General features: G+C 44.7%; 1 protein-coding gene across 4 annotated transcripts in view; it reads right to left on the minus strand.

Moving 5' to 3' along the window:
• dpp6a (dipeptidyl-peptidase 6a) overlaps positions 1–17,219 on the minus strand; it is a 102,452-nt gene that overhangs the window by 56,048 nt on the left and 29,185 nt on the right. Inside the window, exon 1 of one of the 4 annotated variants that reach the window (XM_077554140.1) lies at positions 5,795–5,950. The exons of 2 other annotated variants lie outside the window; for them this stretch is intronic. In XM_077554140.1, coding sequence (XP_077410266.1) covers positions 5,795–5,878 — 84 coding nt within the window. In that variant the 5' untranslated portion in view covers positions 5,879–5,950. Of the gene's footprint in view, positions 1–5,794; positions 5,951–17,219 lie in introns of those variants that run through there. One more of the 4 variants, XM_077554144.1, reaches the window with a different exon arrangement.

The raw sequence follows: 17,219 nt of genomic DNA on the forward strand, positions 1-17,219 counted from the left end.
TCTCATTTTTTGCCTGCTCACCTCAGAATCCGTCTCACGCTCGCATTCCCGCCGACACGAAAATGTTGCCCATGAATAAAACAAATCAAGTTTGACTCCGCCCCCCGCTGAGAGAAGGATAGCGTGGAAATGTCAACATGCGGCGTCAGAGTCGGACTGTCAAAGCGGGCGGGAAATGAAGAAGAGCGCACGGGTGAACGATCACAGCCGGCACCTGCGAGTGCGGCGCCCCCTGCTGCGGCGGATGACAAACTTCTGCATGGAAGACGACGTGCGCGTCTTCCGAGCGCGCGTCGTACGGCGAATACACGCACGACTCTTCGCATATATCCACACGACAAAATGTATGAATAGCCTGGTCGGGACAATCTTCAGTGATTTCAGAGTTAAAGCACTAAAAAAAAAATGTATTGAACGTCAGACTGAAAAATCTGAAAACACACAAAAAATCTCTCAAATTTACCAAAACATCACCCAAAAAAACACACACAACAAAAAACATTATTCAAAAAAAACCCTCTTACTAAAACAATACAAACATTTGATTTGTTTTGATTGTGTGTGTGATGAGAATTATTTTGTGAGCGTGCCGGCTTTTGTGTTTTTCTGCTTTTTGTCCCATACGAGGTCGCCGCCGTCAGCAGCGGTTGTCGGCCCGGGCTAATTCGGCGCCGGCTGAAGCCCGAGCACGTAGGCTGGACCTGACATTTCGTTAAGTCGAGAAAAAAACAAGAAAGAAAAACAAGAAAGTGAGGTCTTGAAGAGTGTTTCTTCTTCTTCGTCTGGCGGCGGCGGCGGCGGCGGCGGCGGCGTGTTATCACCCGCTGCTTTGATTTTGACACGGACCAATTTAGAGCAAAACAAAACACGAGAGCTTCGATTGGCAGCAAAGAAACATTTCACACAACAGCACCTTGCAAACGCTAAACACGTCGGCTCTTGTTTACTAGAAGTCCGTTTCAGTCCAAAGTCCTCCCCCGCATATTCACGCTTCACCATTTATGAATTTTTCTCTTTTTCTTTTTGTGAAGCCCACAAAACACCAAGCAAATGAATGTGATTAAAATGCAGTGCATTTTTTTTAAACATACACTAGGGGGTGTGGCCTAATCAGTCCGAATCAGAAGCTCTGACTCTACCCTATAATGTAAAAACACTTTGGTCAAAAACAACCAATTTGGGTCCAAAATGGACCAATTCACGACTTGGGTCAACATGAAACAACCTTCTGGCTTGTTTTAAACAAAACCACAACATTTTTGGGGGGTTGTGTTTTGTAAAAGAAAAAAGTGTGTTCCATTTTGGGTCATAATTGACCCAAGCAGTGGCTTGGGTCAATTATGACCCAAATTGGGTTCTTTTTGACACAACATGTTTTATAATGAAAGGCATTTCGCACGTCCTCCAGGATTTTAAAGAGTGTTTTCATTTTTTACAAGTCATCCAGGAAGGAGCTATAATGGGATTCATATTGGATTTGCGCTACTCGCGGCAGGCCTCGATCCCGAATCGACAATTCCGCACATCTTGTTATCTCCATCAAGTTTGAGACTTGAAATGAAATCCACTTTTGCCGACTTTCCATCTGGGACCAGCGAGGCCAAGAGACAAACGCGCCATCAACTCTGCGGCAAAGCAGCCGCGCTCGTTATCGTCGCCATTAAAACATAAATATTTGATTGGAGCATAAAAGGCCTCCCGTTGAAATGAGCACGCGCGCGCACGTACGCACGCACGCACGCACGCCAGCAGCGCACCTCCAACAATTACAAACATCCCGGAACCGCAGAGTGTTGCTAAATCTTGCCGAGCGGCCTTTTGTGGAATCCGAATTATTTATCAAATGATTTATGAAGGCCTGACGGGCGACGCATCTTGTGTGGCTGCTCAAGTGTGCCTCACGCATACACAATTCCAGCGGGAACAAACCACACGCGCACAACAATACGTTGCAAGCAAACAAAAAGTCAGGATTCAATTGAGGAGTTGCAATTGGATCATTAGACACACAAGATGTTTGTGGCGCTAACTTATTAGCGTTGCATTTTTTTTTGATGGCCATTCATCAAAATACATGTCGAGCTCTGCACATTCACAAAAACATCAAATGTTACACCATTAGGCCAACTGTGACTCAAATTTGGTAGCAATTAGACAAAACTGTCAAAATGAGTGCTTAAAACCAAAATGGCCGACTAAAGACTTTTTTTGTGGTTCTACTCATAATAGACACGCCAAGCACATTTTTTTTGCCAAGTGAAACTGGCTGCAGCGCCGCAATTTTAAAACGTTTTTGAGTTTTGCGTTTTATGCCAAATCATCAAACATACACGATCACAAAAAACAAAACGTTTGACAATTGAGCAGGCACGAATGGCTGACATTTTGTTATTTTGTAGGACTGCAATCAAAGCAAAATGGTTGACGTGCTGTGAATTTTCCATGACGGTTTCCTGAGGCTTTTTTGTGCATCCAACCAAATTTCCCGTTGTGGAGTGAAAGTGGCTTTGGTGGCTGAATTTTCAAAATGGTTGTTATGGCAAAAGCCCAAAAGTGCCTCATTGGTCGCATGGAAGCAAAAATGTTTGGGGGGCCAAAAAAAAAAAAAAGCTTGTGTTTTTTCAGGCACGGCTTGCGCGACTTTTGTGTGTGCGCTGCTGATAAGCAAGCGCGCCTGCCAAATGTCACGTTGCCAAAAGCAAACGGTTTCCTCGGCTGAATTTTCAAGACAATCCGGCAGCAATTGGAGCTTTTCAAATGTAGCAAACGTTCCGCAGAATGAACGACGACGATGCACTCGATGGAAGAAGAAAATGCAAAAACGCGTCCGGTGGGACGCGACGTGCTTGTTTAGCGCCGAGCATTTCTTGTTATCTCTGAAAAGGCAGATTTTTTTTTTTTTTTTTTTTTTCCCAGTCAGAACCTCCATCGCGCTCTCCCACCTCGTTCAAGCATCTTGTTGTGAAGTGTGCGCTGTTTTTCTTGGCCTCAGCAGGCTTCTGCACTCGCACGGAACACGCTCAACATTTTCAAGTCAAATTCTGCTCTCCGCATGCTTTCAAAACAAACGCGCTCGCTCGCTCGCCAGGAGACGCACGGCTCAGGCAAGGATTTTTTTTTTTTTTTTTTGGGCCACTGAATAATGTTAACAGTCCAGCTAAGCAACAAAAAAAACACTTGAAAAGAACAACTGCAGCCGGAGTACACGAGGCTGACACGCCGACGCTCATTTTCAGTTGGACACACTCAAAAATCAAGACAAATTCTTGTTGTAACAAGAATGTCAAATTTGACACAAGGTCATGTGACTGCGATTTGTTTGAAAGGTGAATTTGCGTGTCCTTCTCTTGGACAAAGTCAAGCGGAACGGCTTTCATTTCTGTACGCTCGTAATGATGAAAAGAGCAACTCGAACGTCCTCCAACGAGCATCGGCAGGAAACGACGACAACAACATCTGCGCAATCGCTTTGCAATTCGCATGAAAGAAAAGCGCTCATTAAAAACACAAGACGCCCCCTTGACGACGTCTTCCCGTCACTCGGTTAAACAAGAAGCCTGTTAAAGAGTCAACGCAAACATCAGCCCGGCCAACGGTGGCAATGTAAACACGGGCGGCGGCGGCGATGGCGCCGCCCGTGTCGACCCAACCTGATTGAGTGGAGTCAAGTGGGGTTGAGTACAAGTTAGCGGGTCGACAGCGGCAGATGGAGCGATTCGCGGCGCACGCCGTGAGTGATGCGGCCCCAATTGAAGGCAAAAGCGGCGCGCCGAGATTGATGGCGCCCGCGAGAAAAGGAACAGAAAGCCTCGCCGCTCGCTTCTGATTCAGGACCAGATTAGGTTCTGAGAAGCGCTCGGTATTCAGGACCGGCGCTTTTCTTTAGCCTTTGAAAGTGATTGTCCCGCGAGGATCCAATATTGACTCGCCTCGCCGCCGCCGCTCGCAATTTCATTCCAAACTTACTTTACCTGGCAGAACCTTTTAAGCAAAGGCAGAACTTTCAGGTTCTAGTCGGGAAGGACTGCCAGGGGCGGTCCAACATGTTAATCAGGCGGTCAGGCTTGACTTCTTGAGTGTATTGCAGTCAATTCCTGTTCGTCCTGCTACAAATAGCGAAAACGCTGGAAAATGCTAATAGATAGCGGCGGCTAAGCATTCAAAATGGCTTCTTTGTCCCATTATTATGACACCAAGAGTCCACCAGAAGTAACATTGTTATTGCTTTGACCTGAGCACAAAGTTTTCAACAAATAACCGACGACAGTTTCCCGAAACAAAATTGCCAATTCCGGAACGATACGCGGATTCGTTGCAGGCCGTTTTTTCCCGGTTCAGCGACAAGACACTTTTCCAACTTGGGCGTCTCACAATGAATCACTTGGATGCGTCACACGTTGTTTGGCGTGCCACAAAAAAAGCATTCATCCAAAAATGACACCTTTCAAGACTCCAACTCTAATTGATGAATGACTCATTTAGGTGGACGTCGTGTCTGAGGACTATTTTGTCCCCCGTTCATGTCGCTTGTTAGTTCAAGTAAAACGCGGCAGACGGGCTCACTTACAAAGACGAGAATTGACTTTGATGCGGCGACGCTTCGCTTTACGTCCTTCCTTCCCAATCTCATTAAGTGGGACGTCTCAAGGGACGGAAGGACGGACGAGTAAGGCAAAGCCGTGTTTAACTTGTCCCATTAGCTTGTCTTCTCCTCTAATCTTATCACAGGCGCGCTTTTGTGCGGGTGTTCAAACGCGTCGTCTGCCAAAGCACACAAGACCAAAGCCTTTTGAAACGGCAGTCGGCGGGCGCGATCGTCGTTGGCAGCTCGCGAGCCGCAAGCGCAATCGTTGCAAAAAGACGCCATCTTGTGCCCCGAAGATGATGTACATTTATTGGCTTTATTGGCTTTTTTGACATCATTCATCTGATTGTCATCATTCCAATTCCAACAGATTCCAAAGATTCAGATCACAGGAGCTCGTATTTTTCTCATTACAAATATTATAACACACTTTTCCCAAAATTCGACATTTTTCACTCAAAAATTTACCATTCATTCCCAATGAAGATCAATTTCCCCAAGAGTTGTTAACCCTTCGTTCCCATTTAACAATTTACATTGCTGCCATTTGAACTTGAAATCATTCCGCTCATTCTATTCACCGATTTTCGACATGTTTACATATATTTCTTATATTCGGGTATTCTACATGAATCCTCGCTCAACATTACTTCAGCAATTTCAAGCGTTCCAACTTGAACATTCCAGCCACATCGCGTCATATTCCCATTTACAAAATTCACTACATTTCATTCATCCTCATTCTCATGCATCCATCGTTATCATTCCAAATTCTTCAATGTCTTTTCTTTCATCCTTCCAACATTCCCACACAGGTTCTCCAGAAATGGCAAAAGATTCAGGATACGCAGCCAATATTTTTCCACAAAACAAAAAGCAACACCCTAGTCAATGAGACATTCAATTAATAATAATTTTAGAGTTCCTCATCCTAGCTTCAAATGGACATATTTATCACATTCTCAAAATGGCCGCATTTTCACACTAAAATTCCCAAATTACGAGAGATTCCCGATTTTGGCTTCCTTTTTCCAAACATTCGAACTTCAAGCTGTTTAACTCATTCAAAGAATCCAGCAAAACTGTTGATAACATTCCAAAACGACGACATTCCCAAATGAAAGGACACATGCAAATGTCCGTCTTTCAGATTTCTATCAAAGCATTCCAAGTTGAACTCTCACATTCCACATCTTCTCCACAACTCACCCTCCAGAATCTCTTTGCCGTCTCCACCCTGGAGGGTTTCCTGCCGAGGCCCAGCGGCGTCCCGAGCGGATGCTCGAACATCATCTTGGCGTTGGCGGCTCGCTTTTTTTCCTTCTTTTGCCGTCACCACCTGGATTCCGCAGACCTTCTGCGTCGGCGTCTCGTCGCCGCTTCCCGTTTTGACCCAGCCAGCCGCTGCCCCACCCCAAACTGGACCGTCAGCACGCCCATCCAGCACACGCAAACAAAAACAACATCATCGGCTCCGTCTCCAAATGTCCGCCGGCCGTCCCACCCATTAGGAAGCACTAATGGATGTTGGCCATTAGCCAAGATGGCCGCTCTACTTTGGGCCGCTCCAGGAGAGTCTCGCACTAAAGTGAAGCGCGACTTTTTCAGGCTGCATCAGCGCGGCGAGGAGGTCGAAGCTGACGAGCGTGAACGGAGGGAGGCGCAGGCGGAGGTAATTCAACACCTGCCAACGAGCCGCCGCGGCGGGAACCATCGGCGCTAAACGCTTTACTCTGCCATTCGACGCTGCATCAACACGCCGTTCCGGGCTGAGCCAGCCTGAACAAAAAGTCGCACTTGGCGTATCCCCGGGGAATAAACCAGGATGATCAACCAGGGCTATGTTGCAAAAAAGCTTTTTTTCCCCCACAGACTTGTAAATAATGACAAAACTGAGCTGAATTCTGATGCTAATTGCTGCAAAACGAAAACCGATACAAATATACTTTTTTCCTGATGAAAGAAGAGTCGCTAATCATTCATGTTTTTATAGCAATAGGACACAATATTCTGTGGGACTTGAAAAATCAGTCCAAATCCAGTCAAACAGCCGGGAGCGAAGGGGGTTGCTTCAGTGAAAATGGCTGCCAGTCAGTAAGTTAAAAGTGGAAGTCGGTGGCACAAACGCCATTAAAAGCTATCAACGTTCAGTTGTGAAAATGTCTTGAAGATGAAGCCCAGTTAGACTTGCAAAACTTGGACAAATATTAGTAAGTGCAGTCAATACTGAACATGACGAAGGTTTGAATGTGAGCAAAGAAGACAAGTTGACACGTAATCACGTTCATGTCAACTTTTAATCACGTCTACTTTTGACTCGTCAAAGAGAATAAAGACGAAGATGATGTTAGCAATCGTGCTTGAGAAAGTTTGTCTTTTCCCGACACAATGTGATTAAAAACATTTGCGTGCGCTGAAGATGACTTGTGACATCCCGCATGCTGATGCGGGCCAAGCAGAACCTCGTGTGCAAATCATGTGGGTGCGAGCGACTCTTAATAACTCCTCGTTCCCTGGATGTGCCACCCACGCGTCTTTAAAGGCGGATTTTTCTATCATTAAAATGCAAGATGAACTTTTTTCTTTCTTTCTTTTTTAATCTCCGTGCCCATCTCATTTCAATTTGGAAAATTCTATTAGGGAATTTTCCGGCCTGGGGGCTCTGCCTCATTACAATAAAACACACTTTAATCAGAAAAAGGCAAGAAAAAAAACCCTGAGCTTTAATCAAATGGAAATCACACTTGTCCGTTCTTCGTCCCGCTTGCGGATGCACCGACAGCGGCAGGTTGGCACTTTCCAGAGAAAGAAACGGCGAGATCCGCCTGCGAACGCTCATGACGGCGACGCGCAACGTTATTAACCAAGCCCGGCGTATGGCGTCGCCTTTACGCCTCACAAACTTCAACAAATCAAGCGGCAAAGTCGCCAGAGGGGAAGCAAATACATGTCGCGGGGAAAAAATGGCTTTTCTTGCTCATTTCCAAGCTCCAAAGAATCAAACAGGAAGCGGAAATTGGCAGTCAAAAGCCAAAGTCACAAAACTTTCCATCCAACTGAGCCCACATAGCCCAAAAGTTGTTAGCAATTAGTCACGTTTCCATACAATTGGTTCCAATTTTTTAAGCGAATTTACTGAAAATGCGCAAAACGGACATGCGACTGCAGGTGGCGCTATACGCCATAGGGATGTGATCCACCATTGATTTAAAAGAAGAAGAAGAAGACCAGGAAGCAACTGCGAGGACGACTCAAAAATCATCACCTTAAAGTCGAGTATAAAAAAAAATCTGAAGTTGTTGGATCGCTAGTTGCTATAGCTCGGCTAACGCTTTCTAACAAGAGGAAAAACGCTCGATTCGCTTAAATGAGGTCCTGGATGGGGAACTTCCAAATCGGTTTCGTTTTTCGTGGTCTCAATCCGTCAGTCAAGATGTCAACGCCGATTGACTTGACCTGAGTCGCTTCACTTTTCTCTATTTTGACAAGTTGTGGTGGAAAGCTGAGGTTGAAAAGTAAAGTCAAAATCCTTCACAAAAAAAAATCTCCTGAAACTAATTATTTGTCTGTCATTTCTTTTCCACCGTTGAAAAGAGAATTTCCCAACTGAGGTCGTGATGGCGTCCCTGCCAAGCATCTCCAGGCAGCATTTATGCGGTCATTTGTGCAGCCTGGACTGCTTGTGTTGCGTTTGCGTTTGCGTTTGCGTTGGCGTTGGCTCGCCATCAAAGCGCCACAACGTCGCCGGAGAAGAGCCGGCGGCCGCTCGTCAAAGTGCCGGCGTCACGGGAGAAGCGTGCAATGCGTCCCACCGTCCATCCTCTCCAGCTTCAGAAGCCGGCGCGCCGACCCGCGTTTGCAGAAAGCAAACCACATGCATCATTGATGAGCGTCACGCCGCGCTCGCCATCATTCAAACGCCAACGCGGCTTCGCGGACGTTTGCTGCAGCAGTAAAACAAAAGTGGCACAAAATGGCCGCCTCTTCCAAGGTGGCGTCACATCAAGTTGGGCTGAGGGGACAACGGAGAAACTGGTCGCCGTTTCAGGACACGCCATGTCCAGGACGGACCAAAACTTCCGAAAGAACAAACACAGCTCAAAAGCTAAATTGTGCTAACTTCAATGTTGTCTTATTGTAAATGTTAAGGGAACAAAAAGTCAAGTTATTCTATTCATGATATATATATTTTTTATTAATTGTTTATGAAAATGTTATTGTGTCAAATATCGGAAGAAAATCCATATCCTCTGGTGAAAAAAAACTATCGATTGCAGAAAAACAAATGATGAAAGAAGAAAGTGCACTTTTTTGTTTTTGGCAGAGTTGCGATGGAAATGGAAGGAAAAGAAAAAAAGGAAATGGAAGGAAAAGAAAAAAAAGGAAATGGAAGGAAAAGAAAAAAAAGGAAATGGAAGGAAAAGAAAAAAAAGGGAATGGAAGGAAAAAAAAGAAGGAAATGGAAGGAAAAGAAAAGAAGGAAATGGAAGGAAAAGAAAAAAAGGAAATGGAAGGAAAAGAAAAAAAAGGGAATGGAAGGAAAAAAAAGAAGGAAATGTAAGGAAAAGAAAAGAAGGAAATGGAAGGAAAAGAAAAAAAGGAAATGGAAGGAAAAGAAAAAAAACGGAATGGAAGGAAAAAAAAAAAAAAGGAAATGGAAGGAAAAGAAAAAAACGGAAATGGAAGGGAAAAAAAAGAAGGAAATGGAAGAAAAAAAAGAAGGAAATGGAAGAAAAAAAAAGAAGGAAATGGAAGAGAAAAAAAAAAAGGAAATGGAAGAGAAAAAAAAAAAGGAAATGGAAGGAAAAAAAAAAGGAAATGGAAGGAAAAAAAAAAGGAAATGGAAGGAAAGCCCGCTTTGAAAGGAGAAAACAACTCCGACGACTCCACAGCTGCTACTCCGGCATCAAGCGCTCCTCGACGGGAAAAAACAAGCAACATTTGTCAGGTTGCATTCGCTTGCCACGTGAATGTGACGCGTCGCGCGGCTGGCGACGGAGCGCACGCATCGCCGGCAAACACGGAAAGCGCGAGGTCGTTTGTTGCGGCGAGGGCTCGTCTCGCGCCGCTCGTTCATCAAGCTGCCGTGCTGCGCCGGGGACGAGGCGACATGACGCGGGAGGTCAAGGACCAGCTGGAGGTGGCTGCTGTGGTGTTACGCCACACTGAGCAACAGCACGGGGTCAAAGGTCGAGCGCAGGGGGAAAAAAATGATGCTGGGAGGAGGAAGGAAGGAAATGAGGATGACGACGACAACTCGCTAGTTTGGAAGCCTAACATTGTGAAACTTGGGGTTTCCGACCTTAACCGCTGATTTGAAGCACCGACTCAAGCCCGAAACCCTCATTTGAATCCCGCCTTCAAACACCAAACCTGGTTCGAAACCCTCGTTAAAAAGGATTTGCCAGCCTCGAAGCGCCAGCACAAACGAGACATGTGACCTGTGACCTCCTCCAGGACATTGCGGTGAAAGTAAGGCGTCAACGTACGGCTGCGTGTTGTGCTTAGTAAAAGCTTCCTCGCCATAAATAAAGCGGTCGGCGCCGGTTTGCATAATTCATCACACCGCACGTACGAGCGTGTCGACTTTGATTAGCGCCGTCTTCGCAGATCGGCCGATGAGGACGACGGCGTCGTAATTACGTTTACAGTTTACAAGTTGGCAAACTCATCAAAACATGTTGTATAACATCAAAGTCATCTTAATAAATAAACAGAAAGACTAGAAATAATCCACATGGTTACTCGTGGCACACAAAAGACAACGAGTGTCTAATCCGAATCGCCGCTAATTAACGAGAACCACCAGCTTGCGCAGTAGAAAAAAACAACATGAATTATATTATGAAAGAATCCACAGAGTCAAGCAAAGCACGAGTGATGAAATGAACACCAAGACTCCACTCGCCATCCGCGATAACAGCCAAAGTGCAAAATAGAAATAGAAATCGGGCAACTAGAAATAATCCATAAAATAAATGAAACTTGTGTGCACTCAACGCACACACCAGATGATTAATGTGGTCGCTCCACCTGCCATTGAGCAATTAGAACTCATGCTACCTTGCATAATACAAATAAACAGACGAACTAGAAATAATCCATCATAGAAATAAACATCGGATGGATAGAAATCGTTCACAAAACGAATCGTCACATACGCATCAAGCGGCGGCAGCGAGCGGCTTGAAAAAAGTCCACGTGAGAAAACGTAAACCTGTCAAATGAGTGAAATCCAATTTTTTCCTCTCGCTGGTTGAACATCGACTCGTCTTGCGCAACAGAAATAAACAGAATGACTACGAATAATCCACAAAGTCAAAACATTCACGGCAAACATTGTGACGCTTGACAAAAACGTGCAGAATAATCGGACGGTTAATGACGACAATTTTGTACACCAGAAATAAACAACACGACAGGAAATAATCCACAGAGTGAGGAAAGTAGCGCTAATGGACACAAACGGAGTAAAGTGGCCTTAAGTGAAAGCAACTCTTCAAAAGGTCACAGCAGACGAAGGCCGGACATCCGTTGCTATGGTTACGCCCGTTAAGAAAACTCGCCGTCTAATGTTATGAGTTGCAATTGTGCTTTTCAAAACGACTCTTTTGACCGAAGCCGCCGGCGCTTTTAGTGGCTTTCCCCGCGCTAGTTTGCTAACATTAAATTTGATGCGTTGCTTTTAGCATCGTTGCTTTTAGCTCATGCACGCACGCACGCACGCACGCACGCACGGCCAAGTCGTAAGGTTTTATGGCGTGAAGCCCGCATGTGAGCCCGGATGGGATTTGCTGAGTCGGGACAAATCGTCAGACCGTAATGCATTCGCAACGTCAATGTTAGCGCAGCGGCGTCAAAAGTGGAAGGTAACGTTAGCATTGGCTTGGAATTTGCACATTTTTCACTCACTCACCAGGCGAGACATTTGAATACGCGGTATGAAACATTTTTTGCCACTTTTTTTAAATTTTTGCTTTAATTGAATCGACATTGTGCAAATAGCCTTTGTAGCGCTACCAAGCACATGCTATTGGTTAGCCCTTCTATAGCGTTTGCCATAATGCGTTAGCATTAAGCTAGCAGACTTTATTTGTTTATCTGTAGAGCACTTAAGCAAAGTTATGTGGTTGTTTTCAAATAGTTTGTGTTCAAATATCTGTTGATGCTAAAACCTTGACTATGCTAATTGTTAGCATGTCGCACATTTTTAGTATTAAAGTAGCAGACTTTTAACTCAACTTGTATGAAGTTTAGACTTTATTACTGGCCATCTTTTAGGGAGAATTTTCCATTTTCTCATGGCCGACAATCACAGAAATATAATTTCCCCAGCATTTGTGTGTGTGTGCGTTTTTTTTTTTTTTATCAGCTCCTCTTAATGCAAAGCCGCAAAGTCGCAAAGCCATTAGACCACAAACTTAAGTGTGACGAGTTGGGTGAGAAAAGTACGTGACTTGAGCCTCATACAAACACACACATTCTGCCTGCGTGTGCGCGTGTGTGCGCGTGTGTGTGCGCGCGTGTGCGCGCGTGTGCGCGCGTGTCACAGGTCTGCCTCCCGGCTATCTCCAGAGCCTCATTACGAGTGTGCTGATTGGACCAGCCCGAGACAACAAGACGGCGGTGAGCAAAAGAGGAAAGAAAAAGAAAATAAATGTTGACTCTGCAGAGAAAACAAGAAAATCACACCAGTGGGACTGCACCTTGGATTGCTAAAGTAAAGATCTATTTCCACTTTTCGGCCGGAGTTGAGCAGCCTAAACGCTACCCGAGGGGTCGTCGTCTAATTAACGGGACGCCGCGTTGATTTAAAAGACGAAACTGCAACACAAACAAACAAAAAGAGGGATTACATGTTGAGTCTTCAGTTTTACAAAGACAGAAAACCCCAATAAAGTAAGAAGAAAAAAATCGTTCTTTTTTTTTTATCATCCTTGAATTGTCATCACGTTCATTTATGACGCAAGAAAATCAATTATTGAACGAAGCACAGCACAAACAAAATGTTTATGAATCTCAATCTTAGCTTAAATGATGAGATCGACAGCGAATGTATTATGAACTCCAAAAAACACGTTGTTCACATTCAAAATGAGATTTCAGCTCCTCTCATTTCGCAGTAATAGTAGTCGTTCTTGGCAGAGGATAAAGAATATATGACGGCAGGTATCCCCATATTATCTGTCAATATGTTGAGTCGCCTCTCACTGTATGTGGCCAGAAAGTTTTTGGAGCCAATCAGAATAAAGGCAGAGCTTAACGAGCAGTCTCACAACGAGATTTGTTCCAAAATGACTTCAGTCAAAAAATCCTTGGCTCTGCCGCTTGAAAGCGGAGGCTCAAGTCAAAGGTTTTTTGGTTTTTCAAGTCTGTTCATTGGGGGGGGGGGGCAACCCAGCGGGCGATCCGCGAGCTTTTCATCCCGGTGGGACGCCGCCCTCGTCGGCCCGGCGCCCTCGTCGGGCCGACGGGATGCAAATGTCACTGGCGGTCTCAATATGACGCACGTCGGGACACAAAGCAGAAGCACAATGGAGGCGAAACGCTCAAGGCACAAAGAACGCCTTTCAAATTTGGATTTCAAGACAGAGGTTTTTAAACTGGGGTTAGTGTTTGAAATCAGGGTTTCAGGCCTGCTGACTCGGGTCGTCGTCGTCAAGACATCCTGCCGCGGATGTGCGCGGCACGGTCTCCCGCCCGATTGAGGACTGAGCGTTTGCATCGATTTCAGCTCAGCGGCGACTTAACGCGCTGACAAAGACGACGCGTGGCAGTCAATATAATCTCGCTGGCGTTGTCGTCATGACGAGGACCAAACACGTCGTCCGCCTGCAGCTTGCGAGGACGGAGGCGCAGCCTGCTGACTCGGGACTGACTCAAATAGGGGGCTTTTTTATTTTTTACTTTTTAGCTTTACCAGACTACAGTGTAATTGCACTTCCACACCAGGAGGTGGCAGTGGCGCTCTCATCGTTAGAGAGCGCGCAAAGTGTATTAGCGCCAACAGTTTGATAGACCAAATCCTCTTTATAGTTATTAGGGTTGGTTGCGTAACAAAAACCATTGACTGGACTAAATGCATCGCAAACACTTCTTTGAAAAGCCAGCAGATAATTTGTGTGCACGTTTGACTATTTGCTGTTTTTGTGCTTGTATCCAAGACCAAATGAGCGCTTTGGCGCATCTTGTGGAATCTCAGTGGCAAGGAACTATGTTGACTTGAGGAGCTTCATTTAGTCAAGTTGTAGCTTTGTCAAATAGAAACACTTTGCTGCCATCTTGTGGCAACCACAAACCTTTCAATCTTATCGATGAATTGGACCGTTTTAGCAAATCAACCGATTCATGTTTCTTTTCGTGGAACTTATCTGCAGCTAACACTAGAAGGCGCCAAAACATATTTAAAAAAATAAAGCCCAATAAGTGGTTGGTATCAGGAAGTATTGTTGAAGTGAGACATTTTGACTGGCAGACGAGTGGTGTCATTTTTCAAAAATCAAACAATCTGTAAGCATATTTTTTTATGTATCCATCCGTGATCTTTCGAGTTGCCACCATGGACAGCAGCAGAGCCGATTTGTAATTCAGCACCGCGGACAGCAACGAAAGCGCCACAAGACCACACATGGCGGCCCCGAACAGAGGAGCGATGACGTCACGCCCCCCAACGTGATCCGGACCAATTTGAGTGGGTCGCAATCCAAACAAACCCGCCGCTTCTCTTCCCTGTGTTTGATCCACGGGGCCGCGCGCGCACAATGCGAGTGCACGCGATGCAACAAGCAAACTGAACACTTCGAGTTCCATGCAGAGGGCACCAGCGCCACCGTGTGGATGAACTGGCGCACAGCAGCCTTGTACCGTTTTGTTTTTAACAGTTTTATTTGCTTAAAAAAGGCAAGGATTGCATTTATGTCTTGAAAAAAAATGTTTTGTCTTTAATTGCTGAATGCAAAATTTTACATTTCCATTGCCAACAATATTTATGCAATATTCCTGAAACATGAGACTTTTGATTGATTAACATCTAAATTAATAAAACCTAAACACCCTTTTTTTAAAATTAAAAAAACAAAAGATGTATAGAATCATCCTGACTGGTTGGGAAATTTAACATCAGCAGAGAGAAGTGTAATAATAATAATAATAATGAAGCAGTTTATCCCTAATGTCAACTCATGTCATGTATTTTATGAAAGAAAGTAAACAGATTTATATTTTGGTGTGTCCTTGTGCGCAAAGCATGCTGGGAAAGAAGACTCGAGCCTGGCTGGAAGCTGGTCCTGTTGCTAAAATGCAGACGGCTTCCTAAATGGATTACGTGCACGCGTGACTCGATTACTCGCTTGCTGCAACATAACAGACCTCTGCAAAAAAAATATCTTGCCATTGATTTTGAGGAAGAAGAAGAAGAAGAAGAAGAAAGGGGGGGGGGGGCACTGTCCAGTATATCCATGTGTCTCTGCCCAGCAAATGTAATTAAAATGACTTCCTGGCACAGTAATAACAGGAAGTGGAAGAACATTTGTGGCAGCCAAATTGAAGTTGACCTCAAGAGGAAAAAGACTATTTTGACATGAGCTTTAGTAGCATGTCAATCATGCATAATTGCTGCAAATATCATGCCAGTGAATTATGACAGCAGTCGGCCACTAGGGTGCAGCAGAATCGTGTCATTTGCATAAAGTTGTGCTAAAGATGCATGAGAGTCAAAATATTAGGAACCGAGCGTCAGGATGAAAGTGCTCAAATGATCAACTTTGGAAAAATGGATTTATAGCCGGATTGATGACGAATCTTGCAACAGGTGCTCATGTGGCGGGAAACGCGGACAGTTCTGTTTTCAATATTCTGCTTCAGTGATCACATGATGTACATAACGAACGCGACCAGCATGTTGTTGATATTTCAACATCCTCAACGTGGAAAGTGTTTATTTGCCCCCCCACCGCGATCCAAATGTGCATATTCGGGTTGTTGGGACAGAACGAAAAGTCACATTTGCGAGGGCATCCAAGCCATCTTGTGATTTATGACGGCTGCCTTCTCATTTCATGCTAGCGCGCCTCGCGCACAGTCGACCCCACCCTTACCGCCCCCCCCCCCCCCTTACCGCCCCCCCCCATCTTACTCTACATGTCTTGATCGGCCAAGAGCAGGCCAACTAACTGGTGGGCTTCATTTTGTCTCCTTTTGTGGGACTTTGCTATTTAATTAGACAGAATTGAGCATTTAACTGTATTGTTTATGTTGTAATATAGTTTTGAGATCCGTTTGATCGATTTTATGTCATTGAAAGCTTTTTTTTTAAGCGTTTATTCGCATGAAATTGAGCTTCTATTCATATCATCATCATCACTTATTAGTTTTCGTGTCACTACTCAAATTGTCTATACATGATTTCTTCCACTTTTGCCATTTTGATATCAGTCAACAAAGATTCAGCTCGAAAGAATTTGTTTTCTTACTTGAAGTAGACTTTTGAATATTTTACAACTACACACTGTATTTTCTCAACGTTTGATGTCATTAAAATGATCATGTAGGTTAAAAAACAAAAATCTCCCTCGACGGCATAATCTGCAGTATTGAGCCAACAAAAGCCGTTTCGGGATCGACGGGACTAAAAGTGAATTGGACGGCAGTCGTATGCGAGCGTGTGAGCGAGCTTTGACCTCCTCAAAGGGGAAAAAAAAAGCGGTGACGGGAGAGAAAAGAGTAAGAAAAAAATCTCAGGTGAGAGAGAAGCCATGAATTTTTACCGCCGTGCCACATTTCTCTGATGGGGGCCATTTTTCACCCCGAGTACCGTCATAGACTCGCGTGCACTTTCAATCCGGCGCCGCTGGAACGTCGCCGTCCTTTAAAGTGTGCATTTGGAAGGCGACAAGACGGCAATTTGCAACGTCGCCGTGAAGCCTCATCCGCATTCGCCATTTTTCAAAGACGAGTCGTCCCTGCCGGGTGCGTTTCTCGCTGGAAGGTCTGACTTCGAATTCAACAGTCCAGTCCGAAGTCACGTTGTCACGTAGCAACCGCATGCTAGCAACGCATTTTTCAATCAAACTTGAGCTGCAAATGATTTGAGTGTTAAAATGGATTCCAGCACTAAATGCTGGAAATGTCAACCTTTGTACAATAGCGCTTTCATTCATTCTGTGACTCAAATCATCCTTTTCCATTGCAATGAATGGACATGCCACTAATCCGTTCCAACCTCAACACCTCACCCCCAAAGAAACAACAAAACTGATATCATTACATAAAACGTTTTTGTCATACTGTAGGCAATTAAATGCTGTACCCGCTTTTGCCACCTGGGGGCAGTATAAGACAGACGGTGTGAATCCGACAGGAGATCGAGGCAGTCCTTGGCCCTTTGCAGTAGCCAATCATAATACAGCACAGCATATCCTGCCTAAAACTCAAGTGGGATTCAATACGGTACTAATATTAATTCTACGAAGAGGATAAGGAGTCTATGACGTGATGTTCGTACCATTCGGATGTGTGTCTAAATGTTGTTGCTGACCTAATTGCGGTCAATTAGCATTAGCATGAAGCTAGCCGGTTATCTCTAAAATAAAAATGTCCTTTTTTTTTTTGCATTTATTAATGAGCTTCTACCATC

Source organism: Vanacampus margaritifer, chromosome 20 (genome assembly GCF_051991255.1).
Source record: "Vanacampus margaritifer isolate UIUO_Vmar chromosome 20, RoL_Vmar_1.0, whole genome shotgun sequence".
In the NCBI taxonomy this organism is placed as follows: domain Eukaryota; kingdom Metazoa; phylum Chordata; class Actinopteri; order Syngnathiformes; family Syngnathidae; genus Vanacampus; species Vanacampus margaritifer.